The 23996-nt window shown below is 39.7% G+C and overlaps 1 protein-coding gene across 12 annotated transcripts in view; it reads right to left on the bottom strand.

The window, feature by feature from the left end:
* Nucleotides 1–2324: 2324 nt before the first annotated feature.
* mark2b (MAP/microtubule affinity-regulating kinase 2b) overlaps nt 2325–23996 on the bottom strand; it is a 56264-nt gene continuing 34592 nt past the window's right edge. For 3 of the 12 annotated variants that reach the window (XM_030161742.1, XM_030161748.1, XM_030161743.1), the window contains exons 15-21: nt 23158–23252; nt 19875–20018; nt 14795–15061; nt 12060–12086; nt 7628–7666; nt 6823–6932; nt 2325–4294 (exon numbers count right to left, since the gene is read on the bottom strand). In XM_030161742.1, the coding sequence (XP_030017602.1) occupies nt 3945–4294; nt 6823–6932; nt 7628–7666; nt 12060–12086; nt 14795–15061; nt 19875–20018; nt 23158–23252 (1032 nt within the window). In that variant the 3' untranslated portion in view covers nt 2325–3944. Of the gene's footprint in view, nt 4295–6822; nt 6933–7627; nt 7667–10503; nt 11951–12059; nt 12087–14794; nt 15062–19874; nt 20019–23157; nt 23253–23996 lie in introns of those variants that run through there. The other 9 variants (XM_030161746.1, XM_030161754.1, XM_030161751.1 and 6 more) reach the window with 7 other exon arrangements.

Genomic DNA, 23996 nt, shown 5'->3' with positions numbered 1-23996 from the left:
TTGCTTTTAATATGATGATCATTTAGATGTTCATAAAACCTCAGTAAATCCAAAGATTATTATATTGGAGCAGCAAAAACAAATGTGACTTTTGAAGCAAAATATATCAAATTAGCATTAAAACAAGAATCTACAAGCACTGTTATTCATAAAACTACCTAGGTTTTAATACTGAATCAGTGTTGCAGAAAATATTTGTTCTCATGTTCACTACAGAGCCCCTGAATGTCCAAAAGGGTCATACCTGAGGCACCTGAGAAGTTGAGAACCTTAAGTATTTACATGTATTGATAAGATTAGTGGTTCAGAAGTTATCATTTTATATCAGTAGGTGCTTTTGATCATAGGCAGTCGTTTCGGTCTTCAAAGGTTTTACAAAAATATTTAAATTCTTAACAAAGACAGTCAAAATCAAGTCCTCATCTGTAGGAGAAATGCTATCTTGTTACTTAAGGGACTGTTAATACATGCATTAACCTCCTGAGACCCAGGAATACATGTGTGCCCTCTGTAGTGGACAAGTTTCAGTGTCCACTGCAAAGGACATTCCATAAAAAATAAAATAATATAAAAAAAAGTATTTGAAAAAGCTGTTGGGTCATGCAGTTTCCAATTAAGGCTTTTATTTTGTGTAAAAAAGCCAAAAATTTGAATGCACCTCAAGAGGTTAACACATGAAATATAAATCTGCATTTTAAAATGTTTTTACACTTGCACATATTTAGTCTGTTTACTCAAGGTGGTAAAAATCTTCACCAGAGTCAAACAAAAGTCATGATGTAATACCTTACTTCATCTTTTTAAAGGAAGATAGTCATGTAGTCGCAGCACCTCCACTCATTAGCAGTTTTTTTTTTCCTCCAAAAATCCAACAGGAAGTGGGCCAGTATGTGTCTGAAAGTGACCTCTGGGGACAGAAACACTAAGTGACAGACGAGACTCCAAATGCATATAATAATACTGCACCAAAACTACTACTTACTGTGAATAATCCACTTTAAATCTTCACAGTGTGACCCTCAGGTGCACAAATTGAATTGATGATTCATTTAATACACCTGCAAAGAAACAGGTCTATCCTTTTCTCCAACAGCGCCCCCTTCTGTTCATCTCCAGCACCAGGACACAAGTGTGTTTAAAAAAAAAAAAAAAAAAAAAGAGGAAATGATAATTTAGTATCAAACGGGTTCAGTTATGTAACAAACACTGCTCATTCCACCACAGTGTGTGTTTTGAGGTCAGTATGGATCGACATTGAGCAAAAACAGGAGCAGATTATTTAAGGAAAACACATTTATCTCCCTTTGGTCATAATGGATTTCAGAGGCAGGCTATCATTATATCATTGTTTTTATTACTATCATTGTAATTTTTCATCATTTTGTCTTTGCACAAAAAAAAAAAACAAAAAAAAAAAACAAACAAATAATACATTTTTCAGGAGTTGATCACCCCTCCCAACCCCAAACCCACCACTACAGTTACAGTTTGCTCAAAACACATTTAAAATCAATGTAAATTACAGCAATGTAAAACGAAAATAATGTAAAATAAAATCAACCCTGAAAGAGATAATATAACAGCAACAGCCAGAATAATAATTAGAATCCAATACCCAGCACCTTAATACAATGATCAACTTTTAAAGAAACAAACAAAAAAAAAAATCTGACGTATTAAAAACTGAAAGAAAAATAAAACGACAGTGTGTCATTGTGATAAAAGAAAGAAAGAAAATGAGTTAAGTTAGGTACAACCAGCTGATGGGATGGGACGGGAGGGGGGGTGTGTGTGTGTGTGGCCTCATCCCCGTCGGTTCCTCCGTCTGACCCCCTTTGTGTTGCGTTTGTGGAGCTGTTTGTCGTCGGTAGCAGCTGGTGCTCGACAAACTAGAGCATGAGAAGAGGAAGAGGAGGAGAGAGGGAAGCCACTTCTCCGGGTTGGTGGTTTTAAGGTGTGCTGATAAGGTGGGTTTTTAGTCTGAGAACAGAAGAAGTGCTTCCTTCCTCCACTTTCTTCCCCTCTCTCTGCTTCATGCCACCGGTAAGGCCGTTTATATAAACAAAACTAAAACACAGAAAATGGCCGAAATGATCGAGCAGTAGTCATCACCACAACGTCTATCCTCGTCAGACCCTCCAGATAAACTCCTGGGCTGCTTCTTCTCTTTATTCCCATACACTACGAGCTGTGAGCGATGTTCAACATGTCGAAAAGTTGCACTACATGGAAAGGCAGCGATGATATGATCCGACATGACCTTTTGGCCCCCCCCCGCCCCACCCCACCCCCGAAATCCAAATCTGTACAAACCCAAAATTTTAAAACGACAAAAATATATTATCAAATCAAAAAGTAGAAGAAGAGGAAATAATTCACCATTCGTTGTTGTTTGACTCTTTTTGTGTTTTTCTTTTTTCCAGTGATCTGTTATAATATACTCACACACACGTTGTACTGCTTGTTACAGACTCCGACGACACCTTTTTGTTGTGTGTTTGCTCTTTGGGAACGTGAAGCAGAGTGATGAGAGGGCAAAAACAAGAATGGAAAAAAAACAAACAAAAAAAAAAAAAAACAGGGAGAAATCTGCTTGGTTCAAGGGTTGACATTCTGGATATGAAGGCTTGATGCCAACCGAAGCAATCACCATTAAAATAAAAAAACCCAAAACATATTGGTTGAGTATTTATGTGCTGATGTGTGTGAGAAAAACAAATCCCAAATTTCAACTTTTCTTCAAAGAAAGGCAACGTAGAATCATCTGTCTGTCCTTCCCTCCCCAGTACAATATGCCCCTCTTTTCCAGTGCACAACTCTTTAAAAGCAATAAAAGAAGAAACTAAAGTGTTAAAAAGTAACAAATAAAATAACAACTGGACTCAAGCTGCAGCCCGAAGGATCGATGGCGACATCAAGTCGGACTGGCCTCCTTGGACTGAACGGCGAGAGAACGTAAAAATGAGGAGGAAAAAAAAAGGGAGTGAAGAGGCAGAAAGGATGGATGTGTTTGTGCTGAGTTCAGTTAAAGATCGAAGAGGAAGGAAGGAGACGGGTGTGAAGGGTGTGTGATTAGAGGGAGGGTGGATCAGGTGGGTGGTTTTAGAAGTTCTTTTCAGGGTGGGTGGGTGGTTGGGGCAGGTGGAGGGTGGAGAGGGTCCGTTCAGCAACAACAGCAGGGCTCACCCATCCACAATCCATCGGTTTGTGTGTTTATATGTGTGTGTGTGTGTGTGTGAGATGTGGGCTTCAGGGCCACAGCATCTGCTCAGCTGGAGTCTGTTCAGTTTTGAAGAATTCAATCCAAACTCATCTCAGGAGTTTTCCAGCTAAATAAGGCTCCGTATTCCAACCTGGACATTCTTTTGTAGTCCATCATCAGCACTTGTTAGAAATTCAGAGTTTGTTTTTTCTTTTTTCAGTTCTTTGTCCTCCGTCTCTACCATCCAGCCCTATGTTTAGTGTAGCCCCTCCCCCAACCCCAAACTGTGCAGAGAAACTGAATAAATAGCAGGAAGTGACAGGAGTGGTCAAAGTGATCAAAGTGTGACTCCTAAAAAACAGAGAGAGCAGATCGGACATGCAGAAGAGTGGAACGTCTAAGTAGAACGTGACAAAAACCCCAGCAGAGAGACCACCTCAGTCTGTAAGTACTTCACAACAGAGGAAATGAACTCAGAGTTTCTAACCGCAGGGCCTTAAACTTAAACAAAAACTTCTAGAAAACAAGGATTTTCTAGTCTCAGAGAACTGATATAGCCCTACTTCAGACCTTAAGTCCAGATAACAATCATGGTACTTTAAAAGTGATCCCACCCTTTAGCTTACCTCCTGACCTCCACAGCAGCCCCTCCCTAAATACAGCATCAACTTCATCCCAGCACCCCCTTCACCCTCCTGCTCCTCACACCTCCATCTCATCTCTCCTCGCTGCTCCTCTGCACTCACAGTTTGAGCTCGTTGGCAATCTTTGACGCAATGTTCTTGAAGGCGATGGACGTGCCTGAGATCCGCTTGAAGCGCACGCCGTTGAGGGAGAGCCGCGGCAGCTTGCACACCTCCATCTCCCACTGGACGAAGTCGTCGCGCGCCGGGTTGCCTGACACGCACAGCAGCATGTAGCGCTCGCGCAGCTCGTACTCGCAGCTGTTGGAGTCGAGCACCTTGCGGATCTCACGCATCATCTCCATGGGCTCCATGGATGACGTGGTCTTCATGGACCAGGTGAAGCGCAGAGACCGTGGCTTGGCCGAATCCTTCTGGCTGGCGATGGCTGGGGGAGTGCCGGTGCCACCTGAGGAGAAAGAAGAAGAAGAGAAGAGTGATATGAGAATGTAGGCGGGACTAAAAGTTCAGAGTGTTATCTTCATAAGCATCTACAGGTGGAAAAAGTTAAAGGACACCACATGCATTTGTGATATATTACATTAAGGATCACTGTTCAGTCATCGAACTCTGTCAAGTATTGTTCCATTCTCCAAACCCTTCTGCACATGCTCATTCCATCAAAGTCAAAACTGGATGTTTAAGCAAAATAATGAAACTTCCAGGGCATGACATGTTTAAACTGTCAAGAATTGAGTTTGGTTACTTCTTCTTGTTAACACCAAACAAGTGAAAAAGTAAGCGAACATACTAATACCTCCGCCCAGTCACACAACACTTTGCCCCTCCTGCTCACTGATACCCGGCCTTCCCAGGGAATAATACGGAGTCTTATATTGAGTGTCAATGTTTTTAAAAACTATTTAAAAATGTGTAAAAAATGCTAAAAATTGAGAGAAAGGCATGTGTAAAGAAGATTTGCATTTGTCTGTATCTGTCTGATACAACCAAACCCACTGAAACACAGAAGGTTTTTCTGCAATTTATATTTGACATTTTGTAAAATTTTAAGGATGTTCGGAAAAAAAAATTCCACTACTATTGTGATGATGCCTTGAACCATGGATTAAATTTGTTTTGGTGCTTTTTGTTTTTTAATTAGGCATTTTTTTCTTTTTTCTCTCATCTGTAGTTCTATGTAAATTGCACATAATAACTTCAAGATTATTTTTTCTTTGCAATTTAAATTATGATTAAGAAATGTATTTTATGTGCACATCCTCCAGTTCTGGGCGTTTTAATGAAGGGTATAATAACTAACCAACAGCGTAAGTGACAGTAGGTGACAGTAATCCATGTAATGGCTCGACACAACCAGTTATAAAAAGGAAAAGCAAAAGAAGAGAAAATCTGTTCTCAGCTTCCATAGAAACACGGTGGACTCTGTAGGTATAAACAGCTCAATCATAGGTAACAAAACCACTATTATTATTTTCACATGATTACACTACAATGAAAACATGGTTATGGACTCTATATTTAGTTTCTGTGGTGAGAACCCTGTGAGTCACACAGACTTTGAACAAAGAAAAAATATCAGTGGATGGTGTTTTGTTATATCTGGATTTCACTCAAAATGCTGACATTCATGGTACAACAATGTGGACATTTTAATTAGTTTTTGTTATTTCGGTTTTGAGTTTAGTTTCTGATTTCAGTTAAGTTGTTAATTTTACAAGTGAAACAAGTAGTTTTAGATGTATTTGGAGGAACTCACTGGCTTTAATGTATTCCAGCTATCATGAATGTAAGCCTTGATTTATAGAACCTGAAACATTAGTCATAAAACAGCTGTTTATTAAAATGTACCGCACTGTGCAAAGTAATTTTTTACTTGTACACCATGAGCCATTAACATCGGGAAGAACAAAACTGATGTGACTGCAAATCTTAGCATGTTACTTAAAGTTTGTCTATATCTAAGATTGATTGATTGACTTCCTGTTTGTTTTATTTTAGTCAGAGTTTGTGAACTATAGCTCTGTTTCTACTGCAGGGTCTACTACCAGGTTCTAAATTCAGCTTCGGGGACAATTTTGGGGGCTAAAATAGTCCCAAAAATTTTTCCTGCTTGGGGGTAATTCAGGAAGTTTGTGGGTGGGCCTACAACTGTGAATATGTCTGATTATTTGATACTCACAGCATTTCAAAGTTTGCAGACTAGTGGTTCCCAACCTTTTTTGGCTTGTGACCCCATTTTAACGTCACAAATTTCTGGCGACCCCAGACATTCAAAACGGAGACTTTTTTTCTTTTTTGCTAAAATTAATTTGTTTTTGGTAATGTAATAGTTTGCTATACTATGTGGCAAATAAACGTTAATTTTAGATGACATTTAGTCTATATAATGTATATCATCATGGACAAAGGCAGAAAAGCCAGGTGTACATTACTGCACAAAGTAAGAACTTTATTTTCCTTGGTCAGGATATGTACAGTCAGTCCAGCTTGGATTTACAAGGCTGACAATTAATACTGAACAAACAATAACTCAAGCTATGAATTATGAAAGAACTGCAGCATCTGAAACCGGATATAATAAACAATTGTCTCTCTCTACCTCATCATATATTCTTTATTATTATTAAGTTTTTATTTTAATTTTTATCAAGTTCTAGAAATTTCAGGCGACTCCATTTGAATTCCAGGCGATCCTACGTGGGGTCCTGACCCCAAGGTTGAAAAACACTGTTGTAGATGTATAAAAAGTGTTGACCGATAAAGTCCAGGTACAAAACTACCACACTTTTTCACATGTAACCAAGCTCATTTCATAATCTTCGAAGGTCTGCAGACCTTGGTAGAAATGCAGACAACTGGAAGGAATATTTTAGCTTCAAGGACTAGAGTTCTGAGTGGAGTACTCTGTATTTTGGGTGGAAACATGGCTGAAAATATCACTGCTTTACGTGTTCTTCAGTGGAAAACCAAACTGACCAGTGTTTCCAGATCCAGGTGAGGAGTTGTTCTCGTCGTTGTTGGAAGAGGAGGAGAGAACACCGCCGGACGTCTTCTCAGACTTGTCCACGGTGCTGCTCAGCATGGACCTGGAAGGAGGGATGGGAGGGTGACGAAGGAGAGCACAAGGGGAGGTGAGGATAAGAAAAGAGAGGAGGAAGAGGAGGAGGAGGGAGAGAGTTTGGAGGGCGAAAAGTGAAATCAAAAAGAGAGGAAGGGGAAAAAGTGAGAATTGAGAGTTTAAAAAGTAGAGACAAAAATGGAGGGGAGGAGGGAGACATGGAAGGATCGAGAGGAAGAGGGAGATGATGAGGTTGTGAAAATGGATGAAGACAAAGAGCAAATTTAAGTACCCCCGTGTGTGTTTGTGTGTACGTAACAAAGAAGTGTGGACCTTTTTAGAGTGTTTGTGATATTAGTTTCTGATTTATTTGACACACAAACACACATTTGGGTACTGAAAGATTTGGATTTCCCCCCTCACACACACACACACACCCACCATGCAGGTCAACCTCCGACACCGGCACTCTTACTCTCTGGGATGCTACCAACCGCTGCTACTGTCCCGAACCCTGATTGGTTAAGACTAGGCCCTTCTTATCACCACCACCAACCAATTACACGGCAGCTCGTTTCCCTCTCCCAGCCATTCACAACAAGCTCAGAGATCAGCTACTGATTGGTTTCCAGGCTATTGATTGGCAGGCGGTTTTGGTTGAGTCTGGGGTTTTGTAGGGGTGGGGTGGGGGGTAGGGGGTTTTCGGTCTGTTCTGTGTCTCACCTGCTCCCCTCATCTCGACCCTCTCCCTCATACGGACTCCTCGAGAAAAATCAACAAAAGTTTAGTCTTTTTTTTTGAAGACCAGGGGCAACATTTGGACTCTCTAAACAGTAAATAAGCCGGCCGCTGCTCGCCATGCCTGCCTGAACCTTCCACCCCAACTGCATCCATTGTTCACAAGACTTCACAACCCATAACGCACTGCTACAGCAGCTGATCCAGATCTGAGTAAAGCCATTTCACTCTTTGCAAACGTTTTATTACAGCCACAGCAGTCCAGTAGGTTGAAAAGATGAATGATGGACATGATGAATCAGAAAACTGGACATGGAAAACACAGGCTTGGAATGGACTGAAAATAGAGGCTACATCCACACTAATGTATTGACTTTATAACAGCATTCTAAAATCCCACTGTTACAGAATGGCCTCTATCCATTTTAAGGTGCATAAAACGCACAAGATATAACTAGTCGTACACACTGGATAAGAAGAATTGTAAATAACTCACGTCTTCTGAATGTTGTGATAAAATACAGAATTTAACCAAAACAACAGGCGAAAAAACACCTGAATTACAGAATTCATGTTGAATTAATAGCTGGATGATTTTTTTTGCTTTTTTGTTTCGATGAGAAAGGGACACACAGGTATTAATGAGCTCATCTGTTACATTGTCAGTGTAAGTATGAATATTTTCTGATTTGTTTACTCCTCTGACAGTAAACTACATATCTTTAGAATATGGACCAAATAACACCTTTCGGGGATGATATGTTGGACTTAAGGAAGTGGTTCTAAAATTTTTTACAGTGGAGTAACCCCTGAAATATACTTTTTTTTTTTTGCCAAGTATCCCCAACTCTCGCGTCAACATTTTTGATTGAAAAAACATTGGCACAGGAAAAAATTTTGCCTAAAGATGTCTGTTTATATTTTCAAAACTTTATAAACAAACAAGATATATTTAACTGTAACATATAAAAAATAACACATTTTTTATAGGAAATTTTGTGCGCAAAGTATAAACTGAAAAGTGCCCTTTTTTAATTAAGAAAAATAAATAAATTGGTCATTAACAAATTAATCTTTCATCAACAAAACATAATTACTTAACTACTCAAATAAAGTCATTTTGAATAATATAAAATAGAAATATTCTTAAAATGTTACCAAAGCTTAAACATGATGACTGACAATATAACTATTACATAAATGTATTTATTGTGTTTTGTTTTTCAGCATTAATTCTCATTATTTATTTTGTACTCGGTACATGATGACTTATTCAATGTATTTTTCCCAAAAAATTTCAAGTACCCCCCTGGGCTTCTTCCAAGTACATTTGGGGGTATGTGTACCCAACTTTGGGAACCCCTGGCTTAAGGGAATAAAAAAAAGGTTTTACAATTTTTTGACACTCTATAGCTAAAACAGCTAATCAATACTGGAGAAAATATTACATATGAATCAATAGTTTAAATTATTGTTAGTTGGAGATGTAGGAACGACTACAGTTTATTTCTGTCAGTCTCCATTTCTGCCCGCTTACACCACAACACATCTCTGGAGTTTATAAACTAAAATGGGGTCAGTAGCATCTTTAGGGATCCTAAAAACACTACATTTACTAATAGTATTCACACTACTACAGTAAAAATTGTTTCAAAACAAAAATACATTAGTATGGACATTGCCTGGATGCTTTAGAATAGAACAAGATGTAATGAATTAAAATGTTAGAAAATGGATCAATCTGGACCAGGATGAAATGGCTTACAATAGAATGGGATGGCTTGAAATGGAATGGGTTGTGAAAAATATAACGTCATGAACAAATGAACTGCTTCTGATTGGAATGGAATGGTTTGGAAAGGGTTGGCATGGTGAGGGCGAGTCCTTTCAGCTAAAGGAGGTTAGGAGCATGACTGATCCCACTGCTGAGTTAAAGCCTTTATTAGTAACACTGGACCTACACACAACGCACTACCATACACACACACACACGTCACCTGAAAACAATGTATTGTCTATGTCAGACACATGCACACAGATTCTCTCTCATACCAGCAGACGAGACAGGAAACACACAAAAGAAGCAGACAAACAGGGCAACAATAAGACAAACAGCAGCAGAATACATGCAGACAATGGTAGACACACATGACAAATTCAACAAGTCATGGACAGAAAAAAAAAACATCACTTTTGGTTTGTCCTTTTAAAAAAAATAACCAAAAACTTATCAAATAGCTCCTGCAATAGAAACATGGTTAAAAATAGCAAATGGGAAATGACAAGTGAGAGAAGTGAAGTTGCACAGGAAAAAATAATAAGAGTAAACTGATGACTGGTGTGAAATCAGATGTGCCATTTTGCATGCCCTGCATTGGAAGGGATGCAAAATAGCAACCTTACTGAGAAACTGTGACATCAAGGGAACACAAAGGACTGATAAGGCGATAACTCACGTCAAATACCTCTCATACGATTAATTGCTAAGCACTGACAGCTCGAAACATAAAATGTGCTTAACTTATATTGCACTGACCTATATTTCAAAATCTTTGCGTGTAGCATGCAAGATGTTCCTCTAATATAGTAAGAGGAGTGAGAATCTTGAAATAGCCAAGACTTTACCCCTTAAAGACTTACAATTATTTTTGTGGCAACTTCCAAATTAACATTTCTCTACATCTTACCTTAAATTAACTATTATCATCTATATTTTGCATTTTTCATTTAAAGTCAAATATTTTCATATATTTACTTTACTGATGATGTAGATGTTTATAAAAGCTCAGAGTAAAGGTGACTTTTCTAAGCAAAATATATCATCACATACATAAAAATAAGCATCTACAACCAACATCATTTGTTAAACTACATCAATTTTGATGTAATACATGATGGTGTTTCCATATTCACTACGGAGCCTCTAAATGTCCAAAAAGGACACATTTGATGCTCCTGAAAAGCTCACAAATTGCATTTTACTTGAATTATTTAAATGTATTGATAAGATTAATGGCTCAAAAGCTATTAAATATTTTAAATGCTTTTGATTGCCAGCAGCTGTTAAAGTCTTTAAGGGTTAAAATGGCAGGAAGCACTTCTTAATGCTGTGTTAATAAAAATTAACTACACTTTCTAACCACCAGGTGGAGCAATGGTCTGAGTTAGACAAAAAATGCTCTACCTGCTGAAAGAAAGCAATCTGTGTGTGTGTATTTGGAGAAATGTACAGTATGTTGTCATATGTTCGCTATGTACACAGATAAAACAAGCATTTATCTTACAGTTGGGGTGTCTCAGTACAAATATATACATATGACACGATCTGTGCTCAGTAAGTGTGATCACAGTGTAAAGGTCTTTTCCAGCCAGAGTAGGTCAAAGCCATCCAGTTCTGTTGCTGCTGCTGTTAGAGAGCCAGTGCCAGAGTGAAAACAGAGCAATGAAAGAAAAAGGGAAGAGTGCAGCCTCCAGAAAGAGTGCAGCCTGAGAAACACTGCAACCCCGTCCCTCCTGGGCCCTCCTCCTCATATCTACCTCCATCCAACCACCAACTACAGCCGGGGACTTGGTCTTACAAATGACTTCCCTTGCGGGATCTTCAGGAAAAGTACACAGAAGGCCTAAAAACAGGCCCTTGGCCTGTACAGCTAATGGATTATTCTAGTGGGCAAAATGATGATGGCAGGAGAGTGAGATGGGTGATGATTTGGTGGAATTTGAAAGGTGGCGTTAGGCTGTTAGCAACGTTAAACATCCTGGAATACATGAGTTGAACACCTTAATAGTGTCACTTCTGTCTATCAGATACTTTTAAAAATGACGATACTACCACAGGGTGTTCTCTTACCATATTAGTATTTCTACTGGACTGAAAGGGACAACGTTACCTGCATCTGAAGCTACGAAAGGAAATGGTAAAAAGGAGAAGTAGTTTGATCTATTACACCATTACAACGTGACCTAAATCTGGGATGCTAAGGGGGATACAATCTCACACACACTCTACCTGGCGAATAAATGGAGAAAAAAGGGTAAGGATGGGGAAGAGGTGGGTGGGGCGATGGAAGGACGAAGAAAAAGGAAGGGGTGAGGTGTTATTGTGCTGCATGGGTGATGGAGTGAGTGAGTTAGGTAAGTGCGTGGGTGAGGGGGAAGTTAGTGAAATCATAAAAAATAAAAAAAAATCAAATGGGCCAAAACACGGCACTCAAAACCAGAAGGCTCAAAAAAAGGGGGCCAACCACAGAAAAAAATGGTAGGAGAAAAGATAAGGCTCAAGGCACGAGGGAAGATTTCAACAAAAAGCTGCACGAAACACCAGAAGGGGAGGAGATATATATGTAAAATATATATGAAGAGAGAATATACGTATGTATATCAAGGGGTTATATTTAACGTTTGGGATGTTGCCTACCTTCTTGGAAACCTGAACGAGAGATTTCTACAAAAACAAAAAGAGGGATAAAGAAAGAAAGAGAAAAAAACGTATGTATAAAAACGCATATATTAAACAGACAAGCTGCCGTCTGAATTGCAAACTTTCAAACAAACTGACAGAAGAAAGTCCAACATGAACAAGGCTCACTTTGGGATTGGAGAAGCAAAGCAACATTGCAAAAAAACAAACCAAAATGAACATTAAAAAAGAAAATCAGAGTTACTGTTGATGTTACTGGTGTCAATGTGTGAACAGACATGATTAAATGTACACAGCAGAGAGATTTTAAGTGGGCTCAATGGGAAATTTCCAGTATGATGCCCTGTCTGAACCCCCGCCTCTCAACAGAGCAGGCCTGGGGAATCCTGAAAAGAAGTGTGTGAGGTGAGAAGTTCAATTGTGATAACACAAAAAGGAAGCATGTTGATAATAACATCTCCTGTTTAAACACAAAGACACATTTCAAAAAAGAGAACAGGTTAAGCAATAACTTCAATGGAGGCTAAAACCTAATCTCCTTTACACACACTCACACCTATCGCAGACCAGTGTGTTTGAAGGACGGAGAAACATCACTCTCCAGACCAAGCGGGAAAGTGCTGTGGTGAGGTTATATGATATGTTAATAAAACACGCACCTTCAGGTTGTGTGTGTGCAGTCAAACTGTGCAAATGCAATACAATCTCTCTGTCTCTACCACCTCTACTTCCTACCAACATGCCAAACTGGTATGTGTGTGTGTGTATGTGTGTGCATGTGAGTCAAGGTGTCCCCACTAGCGGTATTTATAGTTGAGGGGGAAAGTGATATCTCCGGTGTAACCATGGATACTGTCGCCACGGAGCTACAGTATCTCCGAGTGGGAGGCCTGGAGAGTGGCTGTGCCTGTACCTCTGCCTCTTACACTTATACACACACACACACACACACACATATATTCAGGCAAGATACTTGATCATTCTCAATTTCTGTCTTCAAGCTCACAAAATGATCAAAAACACTACTGCTCACTCAAAATTCCCAGCAAATTCACACTGTATATCACTTTCTTCTTCACTCTCCCCTTATATTTCACTACTTGTTTCCATACAGAGCTTCCAGTGCTGGTTGGGTGATGTCAGCCATGACATCAGGCCTGATGATGAAACATTAACCTTACCTGCTGGGTTTTTTTCCCCCTTCCGTGCATTGCTCACTTTCTCTTTTCATTTTGCTCACTGTGCCGTCTTTGAGTCCTCACTTCCTGCCTGCTCCTCTCCTCCACACTGCACTTCTAACCTCTGATAATAATATGCTGTTGAGAAACGCTGCTCTTCTTATCCTTGTTTTTTTGCTCTGCGAGTACAGGATTGAAAACTGACAGCTTTTACATTTCTGAATTATGTCTTAAGCAGCATCTGCCGATATATTTACTTCCTGTAGATTTGCATTTGAAATTAGTGTTTTGGGGGTTTTTTTTTGTTTTAAAGATACCATGTTATTCAGGATTTTCCTTCCCCTCTTTTAAACTCTTTACCTAATTGTACTTACAGGACCAAAGTCAGCAAATTGGCTCCAATTCAAGAGAAAAATTAAAATAAGTTAAAGTGAAACAAGGGTACCTTTCATTATAACCAGGTACCCATGAGAGTAGTTTTACTGCTCCAACCTGCACTAGAGGGGGGAAATGAAAACTAGGCCTGATGTGGAACCAAAACCAAAATTACTCCTCAATCACCACTGCTCCCGAGAAAATTATAGACGACACAGCTGTTCCCTTCCTCTCCCATTCTCTGCACTACACCGAGTTAGAGATCAGCTACAGTTTAGTGATAGGGATGAGATGAGGCCTGAAGAAATACTCAGTGATGACACGGACACACTACGTCTTTCCTAAGGAGAAATATGCACATGAGATGACTTGCAAAGTAAACCTAGTCATTTTCTCTTTTCAGCTGAAACCTCAGTAGTCAGGAAAAGCGCTGCACTGAGCCTGGGCTACAAAGTAATTGGATAATAAATAGAACAGTTGGTATCTTGACGGCTTTGAGTTTGCGGTGTGAAATTTGGGTAAAATGCTCATTGAGAATATAGTTGTTTTCCCACTAGCAGTCTTTATTCCATCTGAATCAAAGCCAAGTTTGTGTTCCCTTTTGGTATGGTTCTTTTGGTCCTGTGTAAATAGTACGGGCCGAAAAACCCAAGACCGCTTAGAAGTAGTCGTCTATAACTCTGGAGCAGTTTGTGTTGGGAATATAATCTGACTTGGTAAGATTCTTAAATTTGAGCTGAATGGCACCTTTAGCTACATGTGCTGCTACTGGAATGCAGTATAACATATACACTGTCTTACTTGCATAGAAGTAGTAGCCACTAGCTGCCAAACTAAGAACCTGGGACCTAATTCCTGTACTTACTTTCCTGCTGTAGTGCCAAATAATCTGAGCATGAGGCAGAGTCAACATTCTCATGTGGTTTATAGTGATTGCTTCGAAGTTACAGTGTGAAAAGGAACTAAACCAAGGAGAAAATGCTAAGAATTTACATGCACATCAGGTAATTCAATCCAGAGTGAAGCTATAGGTGTGAAAATACCCTAAGAGTAGCTTGATGTGCTCCTGTTAGCCTATTCATCTCATTTCCCTATATCCCTTCAAACACTGAAAGTACTCAAATTCTCCAGTAATTCATGTGTCACTCTTCCCACACTTCAGCCTCTAAGACCACTCACCTGCGTACAAATTTTGAGGTGAACTTGCTGAAAATCCCAGTGGCGCCATGTGTCCTCCGGGCCTGGCTATTACCATGTGACAGTGATGGAGAGGCAGGCCCACCGGGGTAGGCGGAGCCCTGCTGGTCCCGGGCGCCCCTCTGCTGGCCTGCATGGAACGTGCTGCGTATGCCCACTCCTCTGGAGAAGTTGTTGCGGTCTGTCACGGCAGCGCTGCTGATGTTGTGGGCAGATGGGGAGGCACCGGGCGCCCGCTGAGGTGGAGCGCTACAGGAGGATGGGAAGAGAAGCGGGAAATGGCGGGAGGGATGGTGAGGACAAGTTCACAAAGATGCAGACATGTGATGAAGTAGAGGAAAGAGGTGTGAAAGAGGTTGGAGTGTGTGATTGAGAGAAGGCAAAGAAGAGGAGGTGCAAATCAGAAAAATCCAGACGGTACAGGTGGCAAAAGAAGAGGAGGAATGAAAGAGAAAATGGCAAGAGAATGTAGATGGAGGGAGAGGAGTGGACCAGGTGATGTAGAAGGAAAGAAACATATATTAAGAAAAAAAAGGATTGGAGTAGGGGATGGGAGTGGGAGAGGTATATACAGTTAGAAAAACAAGAACAGAAGAAATGATTTCCTGTTTGCTGCTTACCTCAGTGTAAGGTCATACAAGTATCTATGTCTGTTCAACAGCTGCCTGCACTGATGTTTCATCTAATCCCTAAAGTCGGCCAAGTCAATATTTAAGGCCACATCAGGTACAAACACACTCTTAGATAGGCACATTTAATCTTCTTAGCCTCGGCCGTGGGGACAAAGCATGGAAAACCTCCACTTCTCTCACACACAGACAAAGTCACAAAAACACTCGTGCACTACAGCTAAGCATTGACCTAAAGGCTCTTGTTAGCTTTGTAAGCATCTTCAGTGCTAGTGTGTGGCACAAAGCACACCTGCAGCAGACGACAAACACAAGACAACACAAAGAGCGAAGCGCACACAGGAAGGCAGACAAATATAGAAATAAAAACACAAGCTGCAATGGTACTGCAATTCAAGAGACAATAAATCACTAAGATCAAAGGTCATGTATGAAAATAGAGAAGGCTGCCAATTAGTGTGCAACAGTAGCAGAACACAGTAGTGTTCAATGCATCACCCAAGTATAAGTAGTACCTACTTTGGCTCCATTGTCTGTAATAGGATGAGGCTTGTATCAGATTTACATCTCATTAATAGTTCCACTTCAATGCATCATTTACATTTTTTTCCTATTTTTATTTTTTTTCCACTACCAAATCATATCATTAGTTTCTAAAAATTTACATGTTTTTGAGACTTATGTATGTGGTTTACGACCCATTTCACAGTCATGCCAGCAAAAACATATGACAGACTGATGCTTCTCATGTGAATACACAACAATGCTCAGAGATGGAAGGTGGTTACTGTGGCTTTTATGATGGTTTTATGTTTTTCTAACTTCCCATGTCTCTAATGCATTTATACCCAAAGTTCCTCATTTAAGTGTTTTCTTGCACAAGACATACAAGGTTTCACATCGGTTGAGTTCACATATGATCTCAAGTCAGAAGAGTGCATGAACTTACGCTTAATCTTATTAAAAGAAAAAAACAAAAAAACAAAAAAGTTTTAAATTATTATTTCTAGAAGTAGTTATTCTACACTGGCCTTCAGAGTTTGCAAGACTTGGTAAAAGTCCCATTTCTGTTCCTTTGCTATACTTTTGCTACCACTTTTTTCCCTAAAACACATTCAAAGGCAAGAATGAAATTAATGCAACTTCACAGGAGTAACAATAACTTTATAATGCACCCTACTTCCTAAAACGCCCACTGTCTAAGATTTAGAGCTATGTAAATTTGACAAATTGAATATGATTAATTGTACTCTTAATAATGTATAATCACCTGAAAGTAACAACTGTTGTTCATTCATTACATTAGAATGATCCATTTATATCTAGAGATCTCTGAATAGACTACTGCAAATACTTTTATTCCATTTCATAACAGCCGACATCCATCAATAAAGTACATTTCCAACACTTACTATGTCTAAGTTAATGGTCTTTTAATTAAAAAGCTCAGTCTGGCTCTAAGGAGGGACATCTATGTTTTTAGCAGGAGGGCAGAGCAGTGAAATCTTCATCTGCACTGCTACATATCAAATTATTATACATTACTGCTGTAACATACAAGACTTGCTGCAAGTTCTTGAAGGTGCAAACAGCCGATGTAGTGCATCTGCTAATGAAGGCTGTAGCTGTCAAAAACTGTTGTCAAATGGGCGCAGAATTGGAAAAAAAAAATAAACAAGTCACTGACACATAATAAATAGACACGCAAACATGCACCTCTTCTCTGAATACAGATGCAAGGAAAGAAAGGCTGGATCAGGCAGATTAGTGGGGACAAGTGTGACGTACCGAGTTATGAAAATGACTGTCCATCAGAAAGGATTATAAAAGACGAAGAGGGGGATAGTTTTGCTAATTAATTCAACAAGGTAAAGCATTCCCACTGGCTGTTTAAGAAAATGGCAGGACCAGGAGCATCTTAAACAGGCATCGCATGAGGTGGATGCAGGTTAATGCGGCTTCATTCTGCAGCTGGGTCATTTTCATGCTGAGCGTTCATGATTTCCATAATGTAAACTTCACCTCTAGTTCATTCAAATACCGCTATGGTCTGCAGTCATATAAATTTATGAGAATAGGATTTTAAAGTTTTTCAGATGGGGATTTAGGGACAGGTCGTATAGGCTGGATGAAACAGGAATAGATGGGACTTGTTCTGAGAAAAGATGCCTATTCCTCACTCAGGGTACAGTCTATGTGTTGGAGTGGTACCTTCTCTCCAGCGTTCCCAACCAGGTTCTGAACAGCCCAAGCTCACTGCTGAACGACGCATGCAACAGAACAAGACTTCAACATAGAGCAGACAAAACCACATAGAGCCAGAGGGCCACGTTGACATTTTCTCTGCTACATTTTTCAGTTTCTGTCTATATATGTCTGTCTATGTATGAGGGTAACTGGGTTCCACCATACAATTCATGAAAAAAGGTGTAAAACAGAAGACTAAAACTCAAATATCAAAGTAGCCCTTGAAACAGACACTGTCTTATGCAAGCAGGGGAAGCGAGGCAACAAAGTAACACTCAAACCAGGCAGACATACACCAAATGCACACAGTGAGCACACAGATGACCAAAAACACACTTCAGTCAGAGTGTTACATTAACCCGTTTCTCCTGTAACTGGACATGTGGCAGTACAGTTAGCAGTTCATGAAAGAGATGGGGTTTTCCCAGGCCTGCTTCAGTTTAAGAATGGAGACTCACTAATGCAGTAAAAGAGACTAATTAAGTTACATGGAAGACACTGCTTTGTTCCAGCCAGGGAAAATCCATTATCAATAAAGAACACATCAGAAAAAAACGACGGTGGAGAGTACTACAACATTAATACTGAGCATGCAACAAATGAGAAGTTAGACAAAGAAACATGCATCAACACAAATCTGTATTTTGTCCAGTTCTCCCCAGAGTATCTATGTTTTTACACCACATAATAAACATTTTGCTGTGCTCTACTGTGCAGAGTTCATGAGGCTCAGGGAGGCAATAATCAGCACAACTGTTTAAGTGATTACAGATGATTGGAATTAAGTGTTAAATTTGAGGAGAGATGAAAGCAAACTTCAATGCAATAACTTCTAATTCAAGACTTTTGACCATATATGATATATCACTACTGCATCTTATGTTGTGAATTTAGTCACTCAAATACAACTTCTGCATGAAGCATGGTGTGTAAATCAGCTATTGTGTTGTTTATCATTAAAAAAACAAACAAACTTCAAACAGTTGTTTTGACAATCTCTAGAAATCTTGAGGAACTGTCCATTTGTTGAAGTTATTTCTACTCATTTCACTGCTTCTACTTTAAAGGCAGAAATAAAACACCTTGTAATGGAACAGTACAATGACCAAGCAAATGCAAAGGACTGGATTGCACATTTTACTCGTTAATGACTCTCCTGTCCCTTTTGGTCCATAAAAAAATCTCTTTGGCAACTGTTTTCCTTTCCTGCCAGGAAACAAAACGAGTAGAAGCACCTCTGGTTTGTCAGAGATGCAGTTTGGAGAAAAACCTGCTCATCTTGTTCTGAAGCTCTGGCTGTTCAGCTTTGGTCTACTGGATATTTGGAAGGTTTGAAGCTGACTGACTGGTCAAAGACAAGGTATGTTAACGTTTCATGCCGAGTTTAGTCAGTGCAGCTTTCTGAGCTTCACAGTCTACTTCGTTGCTGTTGCTAAGTAACTGGTGAAGTGTGTGAAAAATACTGGACGTCTCACTATGGTGATGTTAAAGTGGTAAATACGTACAGGTACACACTCCTGTTTTCTCATGAAATCTGTAAATTGGTCCTCAGATTGTCACCTTTGCTTCTACACTGACAACTGACTGCTTTCTGGTTCTGGCTTGGCATGAGGACGAATATAGTCAGCAATAAATGTACTTTGGATTTTATAGTAGATTTCACCTTCATGTGTTACTATAAATACAACTTGGCAAAAAGAAGAAAACTTAACAAAACAGATAAAGAATGTGTCACATTGTAAAAAAAAAAGATTACAATTAAGAATTCACTGGATCGTAGATATATCTCTTATTCAATTTCATGTGTTTATGAGTTAATGCAAAAGCAGAGCAGCATTTTTTAACTAATACACCAACTCTTTGGGGAAAAAGAAATCCACCTCTTTGCTCAGTTTTACAATTTCGGGTGAAAAATATTGGCCACCACTTATCCGATGTGTGCCAGATTTAGTCACTGTGGAAAAGAGGCAGAGCTGTTTTTGTCCAAAGCTGGTGCTTTTCCCTTTAATGTAGCAGTAGTGAGAGATGCAGAGCCAACAAATTATTTTATCCTCTTCTTTTTCCTCTTTGTTCATCTTGTTCTTGTGGAGGTGATGATGATCTGTGTCAAGTGTGTGGAAGGGAGCTGTGGGAGATGTGAGCACGTGTCTGTCTGTGTGTGACAGAGTTGAGTGAGTGAGACTTGCCTGGGCCGTGGTGCGTGCAGGTCAGAGGGGCATGGATGATTGGAGGAGGACAGGGACTTGTGGTGACGGGGACGCGAGGAAGAGGAGGAGGAGAGGACGGCAGCGGCTGAGGCAGTGGAGGCACGGGAGCCCGGAGTGTTTAGGCTGGGAGGGAGGGGGGGGAGAGGAGGAGGAGGGCCCCGCCCGACACATACACACATACAATATGCAGACACACCCACAAATGAGTGACAGATACATACAATCACACACATGACAGGCACACATACAAACATTCCGGGCGGGGTTTGTGTGTAGGTGGGCAGGGAGGTGAGGTGGAGCATGGTTAGAAGCAGCACTTATCAAACACAGTAATGGGGGAGGGGTGGGGGAGAGAAAAGCGCAGAGGAAAGAAAGACCAAAGGGAGATCATAGCAAGAGACAAAGACATGAAAATAGATAACACAGCAAAAGTTGGTCTTTTTGCTGTTATTGTCATTTCATCTTCCTTTAACAAGAAGAATCACAGAATACAAATCACAGATGGAATTTCTGTTCCTTTATCTTTAGATGTGAAATCTATGTGACAGAGCACAAAAGACCAACTTTATCACACTCACTACAGACAAAGTAAGAGCCAGTAAAGCAAAAACACTCAAAAATCACACAGATGCAGACAGGCTACTGACATTACAGAATTGTCCTAAGGAACCAAACTCATAAAATCACTACATAAATACACGTGATGCTCTGGCGTTTCACTCATAATCAATCTATGTAACTGACTACTGTTAAATTCAAACCTGCTTCAGAGCTATGTAAAGTAAAAACTCAGGCTGCATACTTCAAATTCCCCTTGGGTGTTACAATAGTTTTAATTGGGACAGTAATCGCTCAAGCTGATTCCTCAGCTTGTGTGAAATGCTGTTTAAGGAAGCTCCGAGATCACCTACCCAAACATTTGAGTCAAGTCTGTTTCTGTTAATGTAAGATTTATGAGTCCTGTGGGACAAAATACACACTTCAACTCTTATTTGGGCTAGAATGTATAAGTAAGAAGCAGCAGATCCTCTGAGTGTAAACAAGTAGATGCTTGATTTGAAAGCTGTTTTAACTGTCCTGATATGGGATGACTTTGGTAACACCTGAAATGCCCTGCTTGCCCATGTTGTAAATTTAGCTGCTTGTCAAGTGCTTGACTTTTTCCTCTTGATAGCTTCCTGTTATTTTCCACTGTACACCATCTAAACTCTACAGGAACAAAGAGAATTTTTATTGAATTACTTTAGCAAAACAAGACTGGGTATTTCCTGAACCTTCTGTTAATTAGCAAGGTTGCTAAGGGCTACAAAGCCCTACACAGTGCTGACAGCTCAAACTTGACTTTATCCACACGCAGAAACAAACACAGTAAGAGACAGGGGAGAGTGGTACAGAAAGGGAGAGAGATAGCTGAGGGGAGAGAGAGAGAGAGAGAGAGAGAGAGAGAGAGAGAGAGGGAGAGCAGAGGAATGAGCAATGACAGGGAGAGACAGGGACATTTATAGAGGTCAACCAAACAGCTGCTAATTACACAAAAAACAAACACATAGCCGAGAGAAACACATATACTCTTTCTGACAGGGATTAGGAGCTTGTGATGGAAAAATAACAGCATTCACTGGACGACCCAGTATGTGGCAAGAGTTTAGCATGTGTGACATGTATGTTTAAGCTTGTGTGTGTGTAGATATTTTTGTGTAGGTGTAAGCCTATTAAGAGGCGGGTACAGGGAGCATATAGAGCCACTAAGAGTTAAAATTCCATCACAAGTCTTCCTAATCTCCTTAGAGAGACAGGAAAGAAAAGAAAGAATAATATAAAGACAAGAAGTGGAAAAAAGTCAGAAAAGAAATGAAAGGAGGTGCCAAGAAAATATCAGTGTCCATCCAGAGGGACAAGAGGATAAAGTAAGAACAGAAATGGAAAGAAAAGAGAATAAAGAAATTTGGGAAGGGGAGGGGGTTCACACAAAAACAAAAGCCCAAACTTCAGAGCATTAATGATGATCAAATTAAAAACCTTTAAAGTCAAAGCTGATGAAAACCACTAAGTTAGCAGAGTCTACCAAGACTAAGTGACCCACAGTACAAAAAATAAATAAAAGCAATGCTGTCTCAAATGACTGCTCTGTTCCATTTAGTGCTAAATTTGGAGAAGAAAAAAAAATTGGATATTTGTAAAACTTTACAACCTGATGCCTCATTGTTGTGATTGGGTTGATAGACCACTATGTTGGGAACAAACAGGTCATTTGAGACAGACACATGAACAAGTAATAAAGCAGTAATGACAATGAAAATTGCATCAAACGTGTGGGGTTATGTTTAATGCTTATGAAAAGGCACAAAAGCATATGGCTGGTTAAGCATGAGTGGGGTATGTAGTATGTCTATGCATGTTTACATCAGAAGCATTTAACGTCAAGTTGTCCATATTGTTTTGAATTGTTTAGGAGGAGGTGAGTTTTAAGGGATGTCTTATATTGAGGAACGATGACAGAAGGAGAAAGGGAGGGAATATCACAATGTGCACGACGCAAACGAAAAGTAGCAAACTGAGATTAAGAGGGGAGTTTGATTTGTGGCCAGATCTAAAGGGTTATGTCTTTATTTAGTTAATTCTCTCTCTCTCAAAAAAAAAAAAAATTACCTTATTAATAAATGATCGGACTTTAGTTGAATTTGTGCTTGTTTAAATCCTTACCTGTTATTTGTAAAGTCACACTTATCCCAGAACAAAACCTTAAATGTATTATTTTTGTTAAAAGGAAAAGAATAGAAGAAGTTTGAAGACTGGCATGTATACGTGTACATGTGTGTCATATGAGAAAGTGTGTGTCCTTTGAGTCCTGCCTACGCTGACTGGCAGGCCTCCATCAGACCATCATGGGTAATCTGTAATCTACTGAAGGTTTGGCCTAAATTCTCAGGAGGGCCTGATTTCCTTGTCCAGGAGGGCTCACACCCCGCCCTGGGGGAAGGCTGCGAGCCTCCCTGAGCCAGCTGGCAGAGCTCTGGAGAGTACCAGCCAAGGTCTGGGATTCACTCAGACAGCTGTGGAAGTGCTTCATTCACAAACCACGGTGAGTGTGTTTGGATTATGTGTGTGTTTGTGAGGAAGTAGCGCTGCCTCACAGCAGCTACTTGGGTTGCCAATAATGAAAAGAAGTGTGTGAGAGAGCACAAATTTATGAGTCTACTTGCCTTTTCCTCTGTCAACATCATTCTTTAGTGATCTCATGTAAATTTAGCGATGTTTTTACCTGTCCTTGCCGTTTTGAATCCCCTGACCCAGCGTGGCTCTCTCAGTCAGAGGAGAATTCCGACTACGACCAGTACCAGTGGACAGGATGCTATTCTGAAATAAGAAAAAGGTGGCGTAAAAGAAATGTTATCCATTTAAAATTAAGGGGGCCAGAGTGAAAACATGACTGCAGAAATTACAACATAGGAAACAAAATTGAAGACACTGAAACAATAAAAAATGAGATAAAGACAAACACATGAAGGTTCAGTATTAGGCAACAAGCTGTTATGACTGACTGATGGGATTCTTCTTAGAAAAGTCTTGAGTTTGTTTCTCATTTATTTTAGGATAATTACAATTAATTCCCCAGAGCACGATTACAAAACTTTTTTCATTCCATCTATTCAGGAGCTTGTCAAAATAAATGTCAACGCCATATGATTGAAAAATAATAACTTCTTTCCTGCATCCTTTATTCCACACAAAAATCTTCCCCAGTGGTGTAATCACTTCATCTGAGCTCTATGGTAAGTTCATGTTGGGTGACCCTACACTGAAATTTAACTAATGTATATATTAACACAATACACATAAGACCATAGAAACTAAGGAGAGTCAGGTAAGTCGAGCACAGTCTCAAGAAGAGGCCTGTGACATGAGGAGGAAGAAATTAAAGAAAAAAAACATCATAATGCTAAAATCTTCTGTTTCCACATTTCTATTTGAAATGAAAGTTTTTTTTATACTCCTAAGACACAAGTCAGTAGATGTCACATAAGAAGAGAGACAAAAATCTACAACCATTATCTCTGCAACAAGATGGATTTACTTTTTTTCAGTACATCAAGTGACTAT

This window comes from Sphaeramia orbicularis, chromosome 18, assembly GCF_902148855.1.
Source record: "Sphaeramia orbicularis chromosome 18, fSphaOr1.1, whole genome shotgun sequence".
NCBI lineage: Eukaryota > Metazoa > Chordata > Actinopteri > Kurtiformes > Apogonidae > Sphaeramia > Sphaeramia orbicularis.
This window is presented reverse-complemented; position numbering and strand designations above follow the sequence as displayed.